The sequence below is a fragment of the Sturnira hondurensis genome, unplaced genomic scaffold, assembly GCF_014824575.4.
Source record: "Sturnira hondurensis isolate 20B ecotype Veracruz unplaced genomic scaffold, ASM1482457v3 Scaffold0001120, whole genome shotgun sequence".
NCBI classification, from domain to species: domain Eukaryota; kingdom Metazoa; phylum Chordata; class Mammalia; order Chiroptera; family Phyllostomidae; genus Sturnira; species Sturnira hondurensis.
In genome coordinates, this window is record NW_028073751.1 from 3815964 (window position 1) to 3834279 (window position 18316).

Genomic DNA, 18316 nt, shown 5'->3' on the forward strand with positions numbered 1-18316 from the left:
CGCTGGAAAAAAGATGTCAGGGGTCTTAAGCAACTTTATTCTGAAAGAATGGTTCAGCAGAACTGATTCAGACCTTCTTCAGCATGTGTTGTGATTACAATATTCTTGTGGGTTGATGAATTTTTGTTGACTTGGCTGCTGGGTGCATGAGAATCTGTGCTTGTGTTCTGTACAAGCTTTCTATTGCTGCGGTAAAAGATGACCACAAACACAGTTGCTTAAGACAATCAAATGTATTACTTTATAGTTCTATAGATCAGATCTCATATATGGGTGTTACTGGGCTACAATCAAGGTGTCAGCAGGAATGCACTCCTTTCTGGTGGCTCCAGAGGAGAATCCATTTCTTTGTCTTTCCTAGTTTCTAGGTGCTGCCTACATTATTGACTCATGGCCCCAGTATTCCATCTTCAAAGTCAGCAGCATCCTATCTCTGATACTATTCTTTTGTAGTCACATTTCCCTTTGGTAAATTCTATCCCACCCTGATAATCCACGATGACCTTCCCTTTGCAAAGATTTCAACTTACTTACATCTGGGAAGTCTCTTTTGCTATGTATTATGACACATTTACAGATTTGGGGAATTAGGGTGTGGATATCTTTGGAGGGGTGGCCAATATTCACTTGCCACAGATTGCCTGCGTGGAAGAAAATTACATAGTCTAGTAGTACCGCTTGTGGCCAAAGGAAGGCACATAATGGTCTTTATGCCAGGAGTTTAGGTCTCATTGATTAGAGGTTTAATGTTACCTCCAGACAAGGTAATTAACAAGCTTTTACAATCATTCACAAAATACTGATTGAATAAAGATATCATAAGTCTCCACTGACATTGAATTCAAATATTCGACATGGAAAAACTGAACAAAAGAATACAAATCCGCCCTGGCTGGTGTAGCTCAGTGGATTGAGCGCAGGCCTGTCAACCAAAGAATCACAGTTCGATTCCCAGTCAGGGCACATGCCTGGGTTGCAGGCCAGTTCCCAGCAGAAGATGCACGAGAGGCAACCATACGTTGATATTTCTCTCCCTCTCTCCTCTTCCCCTCTAAAGACAAATGAATAAAATCTTTTAAAAAACACAAATTCGATAAGGAACTTGTATATGGAACATATAAAGAATTCCTAAAACTCGATTATAGTAAGACAAATAACCCAGTTTAAAAATGGGTGAAGATCTGAAAAGACATTCCTCCAAGGAAGATATACAAATGGCCAATAAGCACAAGAAAAGATGTTTAACAACATCACTCATCAGAGAAATGCAAATCAAAATTTTCCAGGGTGGCTGGGACCAAACTGTCGGGCAACAGCACACATTGGGAGGATGAGGAGAAACTAAAATACCAATTCACTGCTGGTGGGAATGCAAAATGATGCAGCTGGTTTGGAAAACAGTCTGGCAGTTCCTCAAATAAACATAGAAATAGTATGTCCTGGCTGTTGTGGCTTGGTGGATTGAGCATTGGCCTGTGAACCAAAAGATGAAAGATTGCTGGTTCAATTCCCACTCAAGGCACAAGCCTGGGTTGAGGGCCAGGTCCCTGGTTGGGCGCATGCGCGAAGTGACTGACTGATGTTTCTTTCCCTGTCTTTCTTCCTCCATTCCCCTATCCCTTCCCTCTCCCCCAGAGGAAATAAAATGTTTTTTAAAAATTAAACATAGAGCCCTGGCCGGTGTGGCTCAGTGGATTAATCACTGGCCTGTGAACCAAGGGGTCGCCAGTGTGAGTCCCAGTCGGGGCACATGCCTGGGTTGGAGGCATGGTCTGTGGTCGGGGGCACGTGAGAGGCAGCCGCATATTGATGTTTCTCTCCCTCTCTTTCTTTCTCCCTTCCCCTCTCTCAAAATAAATAAATAAAATCTTTAAAAGTGAATTAAAAATTAAACATAAGAGACAGTATGTGAGCTAGCAATTCTACTCCTAGGCAAATGAAAATATGTCCACACAAACATTTGTGTGTGAATGTCTATAGCAGCATTATTCACAATTTTCAAAAGGTGGGAAAAGTCCAATGTCTACCAACAGAAGAATGAATAGATACCTACAATGTGATATATCTATACAGTGGAACATTATCTCCCCACAAAACGAATGAAGTATTGACACATGCCACACTGGGATGAACCTTGAAGACATGCCAAGTCAAAGAGGCCAGTCACAAAAGTCCATATATTGTTTTATTCCATTCATATGGAAGTCCAGAAGAGGAAGTCAGAAGGTAAACTAGTGGTTGATTATTAGGGCCTGGAGCATGAGGGATGGGAGAATGGGGGGTGATATAGCTGAAGAGTACAGGTTTCTGATTAATGAAAATGTTCTAAAATTGACTGTGGTCATGGATCCCTTATTCTGTGACTATAAAGCCACTGAAGTATACACTATAAATGTATAGTATGTGAATTATATCTCATTAAAGATATATTTTTAAAGAATTTATTTACTTATTTTTAGACAGAGGGGAAGGGAGGCAGAAAGAGAGGGAGAGAAACATCCATGTGTGGTTGCCTCTTGTGCTCCACACACCGGGGGACCCGGCCCACAATCCAGGCATGTGCCCTGACTGGGAATCGAACCAACGACCCTCTACTTCGCAGTTCAGTGCTCAATCCACTGAGCCACACCATCCAGGGCTCATTAAAGATGTTTTTAAAAAGAACAAAACAAATTATCTGTATCGCAATCACTTTTTTTAAAGGGATCCAAAAGCTTAGTAAGACACAACTTTGAGACCGTCCTATTCAGAAAATAATTTCCCATTAACTTGAAAACTGCAAAACCTCACCGTTTTCAGACTTGGGTGTTGGAAAGAAGATGTAATCTACTTTTTAACAAGGTGTTGGTTCAACATTCTCTTTAGAAACACCACTAATTGCAAATGTACAGCGTCCACTCACTTGTAATTCCCTAATATGTACCAAGAAAAAGATATACTTGTAAAACTGTTCCAATGTCATTCTGAAGAAAATTTGTTCCAAAATATATGTCAGTTTTAGCTTAATGTTAACTAAATTATCGAATCATTATTCTTCCATTTTAAACAGTGACATGACAATTTACTCTTTGTATTTCTCCTGTGTAACAACACAGAGTTTTATCTGAACACACAAAAACCACATGAAACTAGAACTCAGTGTTTAATATTACAGAACACAACTTACTCAATTTATTCTATACGTTAGGAGAATCTTGGGTCCAATGTTAAATCAGAAAATGTAAGACTTAGTGAGAACGCATGGTGGCGCTGCAGGTTAAATGATGGAAAATAGAATTGCCTACGTAACTCTGGTATACACAGTTTCACACTGCCTGGAAGCTAACGAACAGCTTTCTCAGCCACAGCAAAAGTGAGTGTGAAACCTCTTTTAAAAACTGTATTCTGGGCATAGTTTTGCTGTTCCGGACGGCAGGACCGGGCTGCTAGGATCTTGGGCATACATACAAGAAGCTCCTGTGAACCAAATTTTCAGGAAAGAGCAATGGAGATTGGATGGATGCGCAATTGGAGACAAAGGCAAGTCCTTATTTCCTTTGTTTTGCTCAGCATGTCTGGGGTGGGCGCCGATTTAGGGCCCTACTCAGTAGTGGAAGAAACAGAGAGGGGATTCTTTGTGGCAAATCTGGGAAAAGACTTGGGATTGGGGCTGGCGGAGATGTCGCGCCGTGGGGCCCGGATCATATCTCAGGGGCACAAAGAGCACTTGCAACTCAAGCTGCAGACTGGGGACTTGCTCATAAATGAGAAACTAGACCGAGAGGAGCTATGCGGTTCCGCGGAGACTTGTCAGCTACATTTCCAAGTGCTGATGGAAAACCCCTTGGAGATATTTCAGGCTGAACTAAGGGTGAAAGACATAAATGACCATTCTCCCGTGTTCTCTGAAAGAGAAATGATTCTAAAAATACCGGAAAACAGTCCCCTAGGAATGGCATTCCCCCTGAGTAATGCTCTGGACTTGGACGTAGGAAGTAACAATATTCAGAACTATAAAATCAGCCCCAACCCCCATTTTCAAGTTCTAACCCATAATCGCAGTGATGGCAGAAAATACCCGGAGCTGGTGCTGGACAAAGAGCTGGACCGGGAGGAGGAGCCTGAAATCGCGTTAACACTCACAGCGCTGGATGGCGGCTCTCCGCCCAGGTCTGGGACCGCCCAGGTGCGCATCGAAGTGGTGGACATCAACGACAACGCCCCCGAGTTTGGGCAGCCGCTGTACAAGGTGCGCATTCCTGAGAACAGCAGCGTGGGCTCCCGGGTTGCCACCGTCTCTGCCAGCGATTTAGACAGTGGAGTCAATGGAAAACTAGTCTACTCCCTCTTTCGGCCTTCAGAAGATATTAGCCAAACTTTGGAGGTAAATCCTACTACAGGAGAAATTCGACTGAGAAAACAAGTAGATTTCGAAGCAGTTCGGTCTTATGAAGTGGACATCCAGGCCACTGATGGCGGAGGCCTTTCAGGAAAATGCACTCTTTACCTGCAGGTGTCAGATGTGAATGATAACGCCCCAGAAGTGACCATGTCTGCACTGACCAGCCCCATCCCAGAGAACTCGCCTGAGATTGTAGTAGCTGTTTTCAGTGCTTCAGATCCAGACTCTGGGGACAATGGGAAGACTATTTGTTCCATCCAGGATGGCCTTCCCTTTCTTCTAAAATCTTCAGCCAAGAACTTTTACACCTTGGTAACAAAGAGAGCACTAGACAGAGAAGAAAGAGCCCAGTACAACATCACCATCACCGTTACTGACCTGGGGACCCCCAGACTGAAAACCCAGCACAACATAACCCTGCTGGTCTCCGACGTCAACGACAACGCCCCGGCCTTCACCCAAACCTCCTACACCCTCTTCATCCAAGAGAACAACAGCCCCGCCCTGCACATGGGCAGCGTCAGCGCCACAGACAGAGACGCGGGCGCCAACGCCCAGGTCACCTACTCCCTGCTGCAGCCCCAGGACCCCAGCCTGCCCCTGGACTCGCTGGTGTCCATCAACGCCGACAACGGGCACCTGTTCGCCCTCAGGGCCCTGGATTTCGAGGCCCTGCAGGCCTTCGAGTTCCTGGTGGGCGCCACAGACCGCGGGGCCCCGGCGCTGAGCAGCCAGGCGCGGGTGCGCGTGCAGGTGCTGGACGCCAACGACAACGCGCCCTTCGTGCTGTACCCGCTGCAGAACGGCTCTGCGCCCTGCACCGAGCTGGTGCCCAGGGCGGCCGAGCCCGGCTACCTGGTGAGCAAGGTGGTGGCTGTGGACGGCGACTCGGGCCAGAACGCCTGGCTGTCCTACCAGCTGCTCAAGGCCACAGAGCCCGGGCTGTTCAGCGTGTGGGCGCACAACGGCGAGGTGCGCACGGCGCGGCTGCTGAGCGAGCGCGACGCGGCCAAGCACAGGCTGCTGCTGCTGGTGAAGGACAATGGCGAGCCGCCGCTGTCGGCCAGCGTCACGCTGCACGTGCTGCTGGTGGACGGCTTCTCGCAGCCCTACCTGCCGCTGCTGCCCGAAGCGGCGGCCGCCGCGGCCCAGACCGACCCGCTCACGGTCTACCTGGTCATCGCGCTGGCGTCGGTGTCGTCGCTCTTCCTGTTCTCGGTGCTGGCGTTCGTCGGGGTGCGGCTGTGCAGGAGGGGCAGGGCGGGCTTGGAGGGTGGCTGCCCGGTGCCCGAGGGCCACTTTCCGGGCCACCTGGTGGACGTCAGCGGTACTGGGACCCTGTCCCAGAGCTACCAGTATGAGGTGTGTCTGAAGGGAGGTATGGGGACAGATGAGTTTAAATTTCTGCAGCCGATTATTCCCAGTCTTCCAGTCCATGACACTGGTAGGAATGCAGAGGAAAACGAGAACTTTAGAAACAGCTTTGGATTCAATATCCAATAAAAATTATTTAAAATATTTAATCTTTTATTGTTCTCGACTGACTGGGAATACTGAGGGTTTTTTGGCTGGAGATTCAGGAGTCAGTGAGTTAAAGTTTCTAAAACCAATGATCTCCAATCTCACATCCCAGGGCATGGGGAGTGAAGTGGAATAAAATCCCTTCTTTTGGAATAGTTTTGGGGTCTCATTATTGATAAGTACTTATTTAATAAAGACATTAACTTCTAATATATTTTGTGAACTAACTAAATTGTTTATGCCCACCACCAATAAGGTGATTTTTATTTTCTCTATTTGGTTTATCCTCAATTTCCAATTTTATGTTTAACTTCAAACATTTTCTTTTCCTCACATTTTAGCCCATTGTAGTGTTTCTCAATAGAATACCAATTAAGTTAAATTAGGTTAATTAAATAGGTTTTGAATTAAATAGGTTTTACCTCCAAAATTGATATCATTAAATTTTTTCCACCCTATAAAATGTTCTTATTGACTTTCTACTTACATTTTCATTTTAGTTCTCCTTTTTCTACAACTACAATTATTAAAATAATCTGCTGCTCTTGGTCTATATATTTATTATCTGATACTTCAATTTCCTCTTACAATAATATTTTTGTTGCTTTGTTAACCTCAGTTTTCATTATAGCAATTTTCTAAAATTGTTACTTTTAAAAAAAGTTTGTTTTTTGTATTGTTTTCTCCCTATATTGTTATCTTCCTATTTAATATATAATATTTCTGTTGTGATGTGATAAATAATTATTTAATCAGCTTTTATCTGAAAATAAGAAGAAATGACAATGTGAGACATCAAATGCATGTATCCCAAAGTTTGGAGACCAAAATAGTAAAGTTTAGTAAAGTACAGTATCATATAGAAATATTTAATAATACTACCCTTTTCTGTATGCAGAAATCAGAGATCCTTACAAAGCTTTTCATTGCTAACAATGCACTCCCAGTCAGTTGGGAAAAAACAGTAGAAATCATCAAACAGACGCTTAGATAGTGTGACTTTTTTAGGCAACAATTAGATTTTTTGACAGTATCTAGTCCTTTCTTTGTACAATATGCCCCATTTTATTCTGTTTCTCTTACTTACTATGGAAAAATAGGGCTCATTCCTAGCTAGATAGTAGGCCTTTGAATAGAATCCCACATGAGGCTGCTGTTATAGTGCTGTTCTTATTTTCAGTGGTGTTAGGATGGGCATCAGTGTGGTCTCCTCTTTTAAAAGATGTTTTATTTATTTCTAGAGAGAAGGGAAAGAGAGAGGGAGAGAAACATCAATGTGTGATTGCCTCTCATGTGCCCCCAGCTGGGGACCTGGCCCTTAACCCGAGCATATGCCCTGATTGGGAATTGAACCAATGACCCTTTGGTTCACCGGCCAGCATTCAACCCACTGAGCCACACCAGCCAGGGATAGTGTGAGCTACTCTTTACCTCCATTTCTTTAGTGAAGGGAAATTAGATCCCATTAGATTTTAATTAAGAGGGACTTTAAGATAAAGGTCAGCTCCTTCTGTAGTTCTGCAGGTAATTTTAAAGCTAGTGTAAGAAAAACAGACATATTGAAGAAAGGGAACAAAAGTTGCAAATAATAAGTGAAAGAATACAAATTTTGAACAGTAAGAAATTAAAGGCACCGAAAGTTTATTTTTTTGCTACTCAAGAGTTGCTTTATGCATGTCCGAATGCAGTTAGCATTCAGTGAGTGTCTGATTGGCCAACCAAAGATGAGGAGGACATAGTGTCCCTACTTAAGAAGGTACAGATCGACATGACGCAAGAAGCAGTAATATTTATAGGGAAGTTATACAAGCTTTTATGAAAGCACGGAGGAAGGGTAACTTGTATGCTTCCTCCCGAATTATAGAGTGGTGACTCAATTTAGGCGATGTAGGTAGGTTTTGAAGAAATTTGTAGAAGAAGGTGTGAAACAAGTTTTTGTCAGTGTTTGGTGATCCTATCCACAATGTTTTCTGGAAAAGGAAAAGCTGTTATCTGGTGCCTCAGAAGTCACCACCGCGTTCCCTTTGGTTCCTGACATTGCACGGGGTTAGTTTCAGGGGAGAAAGGCCCAATACAGAGCTAAACATAGCACAATGAGGCGCACGGAGTTCAGTGCTGGGAACATTCTTTTTGCGACTGTTGAATATTTTACTTCCCCCCATGAAGTGGTGAAAAAAATCTTAACAACACGAAAAGTTCTGTATCTCAATGTTTTATTTGACAAAACAAACAAAGGAAAAATGAAATATGTGAATGAGCCACTAAAGAAGAAATTTATAAATACATACAAATTGGGTGCAGACATGTGAGTCTGTTGGGGGCCAGGCGGTGGCGCTGCAGGCTAAAGAGACGGAACAAAGAATCGAATTGGGAGTGCTGCAGAAGTCACTAACAGAAAAAGGAGGAACGAGGCAGGCCAGCTGAGGGAAAAGACATAGCTGCTCAAGATCGCAGAAAAACCCAGACCCCTGCTTCTACAGGGGGTAGGTCTGTGGTTGCAACTGCTCCTTCCCTGTGCTGGGAGCTGTGACTGGGACTAATACTGACGAAAGACGTGTTCAGAAGAAGCTATGGAGGCTGGAGGGCTGCGTTGCCCAAGACAAAGGCAAGTCCTGTTTATCTTTCTGTTTTGGGGAGGATCCTTGGCAGGATCTGGGTTCAGACGATATTCAGTGACAGAGGAAACAGAGAGAGGATCCTTTGTGGCCAATTTGGCGACAGACCTGGGACTAGGGGACCGGGAGCTGGTTGCACGGGGAGCCCGGGTGGTCTTTGATGATAACAAACAATGCTTGCTCCTGGACTCGCATACTGGGGATTTGCTCACAAATGAGAAACTGGACCGGGAGAAGCTGTGTGGCTCCACAGAGCCCTGCGTGCTGTATTTCCAAATTTTAGTGGATAACCCTTTTCAGATTTACCAGTCTGAGCTGAGGGTCTGGGACATAAATGATCATTCACCAGTGTTTCAGGACAAAGAAACAGTCTTAAAAATCATAGAAAATACAGCTGAAGGAACAACATTTCGGCTAGAAAGAGCACATGATTCAGATGGAGGACTTAACGGTATTCAAAACTACACCATCAGTGCCAACTCTTTTTTCCATATTAAAATTAATGACAGTGATGCAGGCATGATATATCCAGAGCTAGTTTTGGACAAGGCACTGGACAGGGAAAAGCAGCAAGAGCTGAGTTTAACACTCACTGCCCTTGATGGCGGGTCCCCACCCAGGTCTGGGACCTCCACGATACGCATTGAGATCCTGGATGTCAATGACAATGCCCCACAGTTTTCTCAGGCAATCTACCAGACCCAGGTTCTAGAGAACAGCCCAGTAGGTTCCATTATTGCTAAAGTTTCTGCAGGAGATATAGACTCTGGAATCTATGCAGATATATCTTATTCATTGTTTGATGCTTCTGAAGATATTCGAACAACCTTCCAAATCAATCCCTTTTCTGGGGAAATTGTTCTCAGAGTGCTGCTTGATTATGAGCTAGTAAAGTCTTACAAAATCAATATCCAGGCAATCGATGGTGGGGGCCTTTTTGCAAGATGTATAGTTTTGGTTGAGGTTCTAGACACCAATGACAATCCCCCTGAATTGATCATGTCATCACTTTCCAACCACGTTCCTGAGGACTCTCCTGAGACGATATTGGCTGTTTTTAGGATTAAGGACAGAGATTCTGGAGAAAATGGAAAAATGATTTGTTACATTCAAGATAATCTGCCATTCCTTCTGAGACCCTCTGTGGAGAATTTTTACATTCTAATGACAGAAGGAGTGCTGGACAGAGAAAGCCAAGCAGAGTACAACATCACCATCACCGTTACTGACCTGGGGACTCCCAGACTGAAAACCCAGCACAACATAACCGTGTTTGTTTCTGACGTCAACGACAACGCCCCGGCCTTCACCCAAACCTCCTACACCCTCTTCATCCAAGAGAACAACAGCCCCGCCCTGCACATGGGCAGCGTCAGCGCCACAGACAGAGACGCGGGCGCCAACGCCCAGGTCACCTACTCCCTGCTGCAGCCCCAGGACCCCAGCCTGCCCCTGGACTCGCTGGTGTCCATCAACGCCGACAACGGGCACCTGTTCGCCCTCAGGGCCCTGGATTTCGAGGCCCTGCAGGCCTTCGAGTTCCTGGTGGGCGCCACAGACCGCGGGGCCCCGGCGCTGAGCAGCCAGGCGCGGGTGCGCGTGCAGGTGCTGGACGCCAACGACAACGCGCCCTTCGTGCTGTACCCGCTGCAGAACGGCTCTGCGCCCTGCACCGAGCTGGTGCCCAGGGCGGCCGAGCCCGGCTACCTGGTGAGCAAGGTGGTGGCTGTGGACGGCGACTCGGGCCAGAACGCCTGGCTGTCCTACCAGCTGCTCAAGGCCACAGAGCCCGGGCTGTTCAGCGTGTGGGCGCACAACGGCGAGGTGCGCACGGCGCGGCTGCTGAGCGAGCGCGACGCGGCCAAGCACAGGCTGCTGCTGCTGGTGAAGGACAATGGCGAGCCGCCGCTGTCGGCCAGCGTCACGCTGCACGTGCTGCTGGTGGACGGCTTCTCGCAGCCCTACCTGCCGCTGCTGCCCGAAGCGGCGGCCGCCGCGGCCCAGACCGACCCGCTCACGGTCTACCTGGTCATCGCGCTGGCGTCGGTGTCGTCGCTCTTCCTGTTCTCGGTGCTGGCGTTCGTCGGGGTGCGGCTGTGCAGGAGGGGCAGGGCGGGCTTGGAGGGTGGCTGCCCGGTGCCCGAGGGCCACTTTCCGGGCCACCTGGTGGACGTCAGCGGCACTGGGACCCTGTCCCAGAGCTACCAGTATGAGGTGTGTCTGAAGGGAGGCTCAGGGACCAGCGAGTTCAAGTTTTTGAAGCCAGTTCTTCCCAATATTCAGGAACAGGGCTTTGAGAGGAATAGTGAAGAAACCCCTGCCTTTCAAAATAGCTTTGGATTTAATTTTTAGTAAATTTAAAAAATATTTTCATGTACATTTGAAGTGTTTTACAACCATATAAATATTAGTTTACTTTCAAAACTCCATATTAAATTATTATGTCTAATTTTAAAGTACTATATATCTATGTTTTTGCACTGTTATTTCATAATTTTTGCATTAATCAACATTTAACTCAATTAGTACCCATTTCTAAATAATCGTTTAAAGATTTAATTCTTTCTAAATGTGCAACAATTTAGTTATTATTTTTTTCGTTCCAGAGAACTGTGGGTTTCATTTTTCTGGTAGCATATTTCAGAGACTGTGTCTCATTATTCTACCCCCCGCCTGTGTACTTCCTCCAAGTAAGAAAACATACATGCAGTTCTGACTTTATTCCAACATCATGTTTAATCATGTTAGAAGTCCATGTCATCTAGTTTAAAATCATAGCCTTTGAAAAGAAGTATTTCTCTATTATCCTGCTCATGATAAAATTAAACATCATTTTTGTGAGTGATAGTGGGCCCCAATAACATTCTTGTTTATATTATTGTTCCTTTATATATTAGTACTTTTACTCAGTATTTTCTAGTGTTCACTTTTACTGATATGTGGAACAGAGCATGTCTTATAATTAAAACAATGTGTAATAACCTGCATGAAAATGATTATAAATGAATCGTTTTTGGAAGTTTGAATGTGAGGCTATTGGTAGACTGATGGAAAGATATTTTTCCTTTCACTTGTTTTGTAAATGTATTTAATTACTGTCAAATTTAAAAATCAAGGTGTACTAAAATCACAAAGAAATACAGTAGATTTTTTTTTTTGCCTCTGGACACCTTCTATGCGTGGTTTCTCTAGAATTGATCTCAATATTCCAAAGTAATATGTTTCTATTGCCCTATCTTAACATTCAGTTTTATTTATTTTTAAAGGTTTTATTTATTTATCTTTAGAGGATAAGGATAGGAGAGAGGGAGAGAAATATCAATGCATGGTTGCCTCTCATGCATCCCCTGCCAGGAACTGGCCTGCAACCCAGGCATGTGCCCTGACTGGGAATCGAACCGTGATACTTTGTTCCGCAGGCCTGCTGAGCTACAGCAGCCAGGGCGACATTCAGTTTTATAGATACTTGAATCATCTCTTCATATGGCAAAAAAATTTTACTCTTTTACTCTCCAACTTACAACCACACATACAAACATTGCACATTTCCTTCCTCCTGTTCCCCCAGTGGAGTTGTCAGAGGGAATTCTTAGTTAAACTAGTCATTTTTGTTCAAATAGGTAAGAGTATTTCAAAATTCATGTGGGCATATTATGATGACACTTACTTTCTCAGAAAAATTTTTTTCTAGAGCTGATAACTGTTGTTTTTACATGCATAATTTTCTCCTTACTGCTGTTACATTTTCACATTTGAATATTAATCTTTCTTCTTAAATAGTCAAGTACACCAGCTATTATTAATTACATGTATTTCCTTGAGATCTTTCACCAGACCCCTCCATATCCCTGTTGCATGTGCAGTGGCTGCTCTATAAGCAGTCATCCTATGTCTTTTTTTTTCTTTCATTACTTTTCTGTATTGATCCCCTTTTACAAAATCCAATATGTTCTTCTTTCTTAGTTTACTCCCTTATTCAGCTGACACACATCTCTCGATAGCTCTATAAAAATGGGTGCAGAGACCTTGCCTTCTGAACATACTGTAATTTTCTTTCCATTTCATTGATAGTTTGACTGGGTATAAAATTTTAGGTTGAAAATAATTTTCCTTCACATTTGGAAAGCAGCCTTCCTTCTACTGATCTTATATAAAGTTGCTGGTCTTTTGTTTCCATTCTGGCTTCTATCTCTTTTAATGCCAACCCACTTTTTCACTGTGGATGCATTAGAAGCTTTCCCCTTGATTTCTGAAAACTCCTCAGTGTCGGCTATTTACTCATTAACCTGGCCACAGAGGTGAGCCCTACTAATGTTCAGACACTCATTCAGCTCTGAGAAATCTTCTCATTATTTTTCCTTCATAATTTTCCTCTTAAATTTTCTGCATTCTCACTTTAACCAGAATCTCTTTAATTAAATGATAGATATTCTGGATTGAATCTCCAATATTCTATTTTTCCCTTTCTTATTTTTCCTTTGTCTCTTTGTCTACTTTTTGGACAATTTGGTTTGTCATCCAATTCTTCTTTGAGGGAGCTTAAACATAATTTTCAGAGCTTTTTGTTCATTTTTTTAGTGTTTTTCATAGCATCCTGTGACAGACTTGTAAATGTAAAATCTTCTCTCCTCTATAATTGATCTAGTTATTCTTTTTCAATGCACTATGCAAAAATTCATTATTCAGTAAAAACTATTATACCTATTTTAAAAATGGAAGAATCATAGGAAATTTAACAACTTACTCAAAATTATAATGCTAGTAAAGGGCACATAAGCCTTAATCTATTCTTTATGTTATAATAAGATTACATGCTTCATACAATTACTGTTATGATTAAATGGGTAAACACATATATGGCACTTAAAACAATGAGTAACACAAAATAAATACTCAATGAGCATTAACTCTTAGTAGATTTTCCTACTCTAGGGATACTGATCAGACATTTTAAAGACCTTTCCTCTGTTTTCTCTCTTATATCTCTTTGTTTCCTGTTATTCTTTTTTGTGGTGGTTTTGGCTTTTCAAGTTATGTTGTAGGCATTCCCCCACATGTTTTGTAGTCCTTGTCTCTCTTCTCATATGTGAGACTGATGAAACCTCACCGTGCTGACAGTCAGCTCTTTGTGAGTATGTGAGGTCTGTTGGTGACAGGGCTTCACTCCAATGTAACCATGTAGCACAGGGCTATCACCTTGGGAGATCCTCGAGTATCAGTGTGTGTCAGTTTTTATCTGAATCTTCATATTCTCCAGCTTAGTATTCTGCAATATCTTCTGTGCAATATCTTTTGTGTGAGAGAGAGTTAGGAAGGGGATCAAGCATATACTTTGTGTCCTACGATTAGAGCATATTGTATGAAAAGGAGCTAGAAATCTCACCATTCAGGATACAGTTTTACTCACTCTTTCCATTTTTACTTTCACACTTTACACTTGCACTCAGCTCTGCCTAGGGTCTTCCAAAGTACACATAACTCCTTTGAATTTCTCCATTAAATAAATTTTCCATTCTCTGGCCATGAGTTTCTTTCCTGCCTATGTAGGATGAGAAGTTGAGTAAATTCAACTCTCCTGCAATGTACATCCAACTAACTTATTTTTAAGTCAGTTGAGAACTTATTTTTAGTTTTTATTTAGAACTTATTTTTAGTTCTCAACTGACTTCAGTCTCTTCATGCCCTTGGTTCCTTCATCTCTTGTACTTAAATGAGGTTTGTGACACAAAGCCACCACTTTCTTGTGAATATCTTCAGTGCAATATCTTTACTGTAGACACGCCTTGGGTCTGCTGACTCAGCTGACCTTCCCTCTGGTGTCTGTCATCAAACACAAATGTGCTCACTTGACATTCTTAACCTATTGTGAGTTTATACCATTTTTATTTCTTCTCATTTAAATGGATATTTTAAAAGACGAGAGAATTACTGTGTGTAATCAATCTACCTATTTTTTAGTTTCTGCCCTTTTGTAGTGATTGCTTTTCAACCATGGAGCTAACTTACATTTTTAAGAATGTAAACTGTACTTAACATGTTAAAAAATGCAAACCTGTCAGATACATCTCTTCCATCCGTCTCCAGAGCACTTTTGAGATCTGCTACAATGCATGTAAATTGCCGAGCTCCTGGCATTTATTCCAAACAATTGCTCTCATTATGTGGCAACCGTGCTCTTCAGCTGATCGAAGATGGTCAGAGACAGGATCAAAACAAAGCAAAAACCAAAGATAAGTCTTCAGATTCTGAGACTAAAACCTCCACATATACTTCTATAACTTTTGAAACAGTGACTGCTTCAGTAGCAGGTATATAATGTTAGTTGTCCTAATCAGAGTAAAGCTGTTTTTGTTCTACAATTGATCCACTCTCAGCTCCCACTCTTTTCTGGGCTGAAAGAAAAAGCAGAGGACCATAGTTGTAGCCAGAATAAATCTTGGGAGCCTGAGGGAAATGAGTTATAGGAGTAATCCTGTTTCAAATAAAACCATCATGTTTGTGTTTGTGTACTTTTAAATCTTTAAAACATTATGAGAAATTAGAACTAAATTGTAGACTTACATAGTGTGTTCCACCCCAATAGATTTTACTTCATTTTCTTCCAGTTCACAGATCATTGATATTAAGGAAATCTACTGAAATGTCTTCTTGTGCTACAACAACCATCTAACTACATATGTCCCATCTCATGGTTAATCCTGTGTCCTGTCCTCTGAGGGAACTTCTGAAATGACTCATGCACACTTTCCCTTTTCCTTACCAGCTAAAGAAGGCCAAGTAGTGATGGAATTTTTCTCAGTTTAACAGTCACTTATACTGTCCTTGTTTCAGGCTTCAAATCATCTCAGAAAAGTCATAAGTTCCTGGGGCCATGAATCTTGCCTTGTATTTTGTTATTCACCACAAAGTGCTCATAAATGAGCACTTTCAGGTGTTTTGGGGAGAGGCATTGAAATGCTCTAAAAAAGATCTTAACAGCATCACCAGCTACACAAAGTATAATCAAATCTTGTAGAATAATGTATTTGTAATCACTTAAACACAATGAATAAAATAACATTTGTTTCTGGAGGACAGTCATGTGAGTGGAATTTAGGTAGCTTTCATCCAACACTGAAAATCTGTGCAAACGCAAGGTGGCGCTGCAGGATAACATCGGGGAAACGGCACTGGATGACGTGTTGGACACTTAACCCAGGGCACACAAAGAGTTGGGAAGACAGAACAAGCCTTGAAGAGGCAAATGAGAAGCTATTCAAGGGGGATTAAAATCTTTAGGCCTCCAAAAATTCGGTGAACAGCTGAGACACGTCTGCCAGAACTGGAAAGTGGAGCTGAAGCGATTCTGCAGGAAGCCTTGGGGAAAGGAGCTATGGAGAACGGTGGGAAAGGGACTCTGCGGATCAGGCAAGTCTTCCTTTTTGTTTTGCTGGGAATGCCTCAGGCGGAATCTGAGTCTGAGCGCTTTTCTGTGGCGGAGGAAACACAGAGGGGGAGCCTTGTAGGCAACTTGGCAAAGAACCTGGGACTGGAAGTGGGTGAGCTCTTCTCCAGGGGGGCTCGGGTGGTCTCTAGTGATAACAAACACCATTTGCAGCTGGACTTAAACACCGGGGATTTGCTCTTAAGCGAAGCGCTGGACCGGGAGGAGCTCTGTGGCTCCACCGAGCCGTGTCTGCTACCGTTCCAGGTGTTGCTGGAAAATCCCTTGCAGTTCTTACAGATTGAGCTCCAGGTCAGGGATGTAAATGACCACTCTCCTGTCTTCTTAGAAAAAGAAATGCTCCTAGAAATCCCAGAGAATAGTCCCGTGGGCTCCGTGTTTTTGCTAGAAAGTGCGAAGGATTTAGATGTAGGAATTAATGCTCTAAAGAGCTACACAATAAGCTCCAACTCTCATTTCCACATTAAAGTGAGACTCAATCCAGATAACAGGATATATCCAGAGTTAGTTCTGGACAAGTCTCTGGATTATGAAGAGCAGTCCGAGCTCAGTCTCATCCTCACGGCCCTGGATGGAGGGTCCCCACCCAGGTCCGGGACTGCCTCGGTTCGGGTGGTGGTCGTGGACACAAATGACAACATCCCGGAATTTGAGCAGCCATTTTATGAGGTGAAGATTCCGGAAAACAGCTTACTAGGCTCGCTGGTTGCCACTGTCTCAGCTCGGGATTTAGACTCGGGAAAGAATGGGGAAATATCATATACTTTTTCTCATGCTTCAGAAGATATTCACAAGACATTTGAAATTAATCAAAAGTCTGGAGAAGTTAGTTTAATGGCATCATTGGATTTTGAAACAATTGAATCATATTCAATAATCATTCAAGCCACAGATGGGGGAGGGCTTTTTGGGAAATCGACAGTCAGAATTCAGGTGCTGGATGAAAATGACAACGCTCCTGAAGTCACTGTGTCATCAATTACGAACCCAATCCCAGAAAATTCGCCTGAGACTGTAGTTGTGGTTTTTAGTATTCGAGACAGAGATTCTGGGGACAATGGGAGGATGTTTTGTTCTATCCCAGAAGACCTCCCGTTCACGCTAAAATCGTCAGGAAAGAATTATTATACATTGGAAACGGGAGGAACACTGGACAGAGAAAGTAGGGCCCAATATAATGTCACCATCACCGTTACTGACCTGGGGACCCCCAGACTGAAAACCCAGCACAACATAACCGTGTTTGTTTCTGACGTCAACGACAACGCCCCGGCCTTCACCCAAACCTCCTACACCCTCTTCATCCAAGAGAACAACAGCCCCGCCCTGCACATGGGCAGCGTCAGCGCCACAGACAGAGACGCGGGCGCCAACGCCCAGGTCACCTACTCCCTGCTGCAGCCCCAGGACCCCAGCCTGCCCCTGGACTCGCTGGTGTCCATCAACGCCGACAACGGGCACCTGTTCGCCCTCAGGGCCCTGGATTTCGAGGCCCTGCAGGCCTTCGAGTTCCTGGTGGGCGCCACAGACCGCGGGGCCCCGGCGCTGAGCAGCCAGGCGCGGGTGCGCGTGCAGGTGCTGGACGCCAACGACAACGCGCCCTTCGTGCTGTACCCGCTGCAGAACGGCTCTGCGCCCTGCACCGAGCTGGTGCCCAGGGCGGCCGAGCCCGGCTACCTGGTGAGCAAGGTGGTGGCTGTGGACGGCGACTCGGGCCAGAACGCCTGGCTGTCCTACCAGCTGCTCAAGGCCACAGAGCCCGGGCTGTTCAGCGTGTGGGCGCACAACGGCGAGGTGCGCACGGCGCGGCTGCTGAGCGAGCGCGACGCGGCCAAGCACAGGCTGCTGCTGCTGGTGAAGGACAATGGCGAGCCGCCGCTGTCGGCCAGCGTCACGCTGCACGTGCTGCTGGTGGACGGCTTCTCGCAGCCCTACCTGCCGCTGCTGCCCGAAGCGGCGGCCGCCGCGGCCCAGACCGACCCGCTCACGGTCTACCTGGTCATCGCGCTGGCGTCGGTGTCGTCGCTCTTCCTGTTCTCGGTGCTGGCGTTCGTCGGGGTGCGGCTGTGCAGGAGGGGCAGGGCGGGCTTGGAGGGTGGCTGCCCGGTGCCCGAGGGCCACTTTCCGGGCCACCTGGTGGACGTCAGCGGCACTGGGACCCTGTCCCAGAGTTACCAGTATGAGGTGTGTCTGAAGGGAGGTATGGGGACAGATGAGTTTAAATTTCTGAAGCCGATTATCCCCAACATCCCGCCCCAGTGCCCCGGGAAAGAAATAGAGGGAAGTCCTATATAACAGCTTTGAGTTCAATATTCCGTAACCATAATTACCTTTCATACCCCGAATGTATTTTGT

General features: G+C 44.6%; 3 protein-coding genes across 3 annotated transcripts; all 3 read left to right on the forward strand.

Moving 5' to 3' along the window:
* The first annotated feature begins 3297 nt into the window (after positions 1–3297).
* Positions 3298–6353, forward strand: LOC118998294 (protocadherin beta-16-like). The gene has a single exon (XM_037062366.1). The coding sequence runs from the start codon at positions 3485–3487 to the stop codon at positions 5882–5884; it is 2400 nt and encodes a 799-aa protein (XP_036918261.1). The 5' UTR covers positions 3298–3484; the 3' UTR covers positions 5885–6353.
* Positions 6354–7270: 917 nt separating this feature from the next.
* Positions 7271–11591, forward strand: LOC118998298 (protocadherin beta-10-like). Its single transcript, XM_037062379.1, has one exon. It carries the CDS (start codon positions 8473–8475, stop codon positions 10867–10869), a length of 2397 nt encoding a protein of 798 aa, XP_036918274.1. The 5' UTR covers positions 7271–8472; the 3' UTR covers positions 10870–11591.
* Positions 11592–15442: 3851 nt separating this feature from the next.
* Positions 15443–18281, forward strand: LOC118997307 (protocadherin beta-12-like). The gene is given in 2 exon segments (XM_037060900.1): positions 15443–18249; positions 18251–18281. Coding segments are annotated over 2 exon segments (2391 nt in total). The 5' UTR covers positions 15443–15889.
* Positions 18282–18316: the final 35 nt, after the last annotated feature.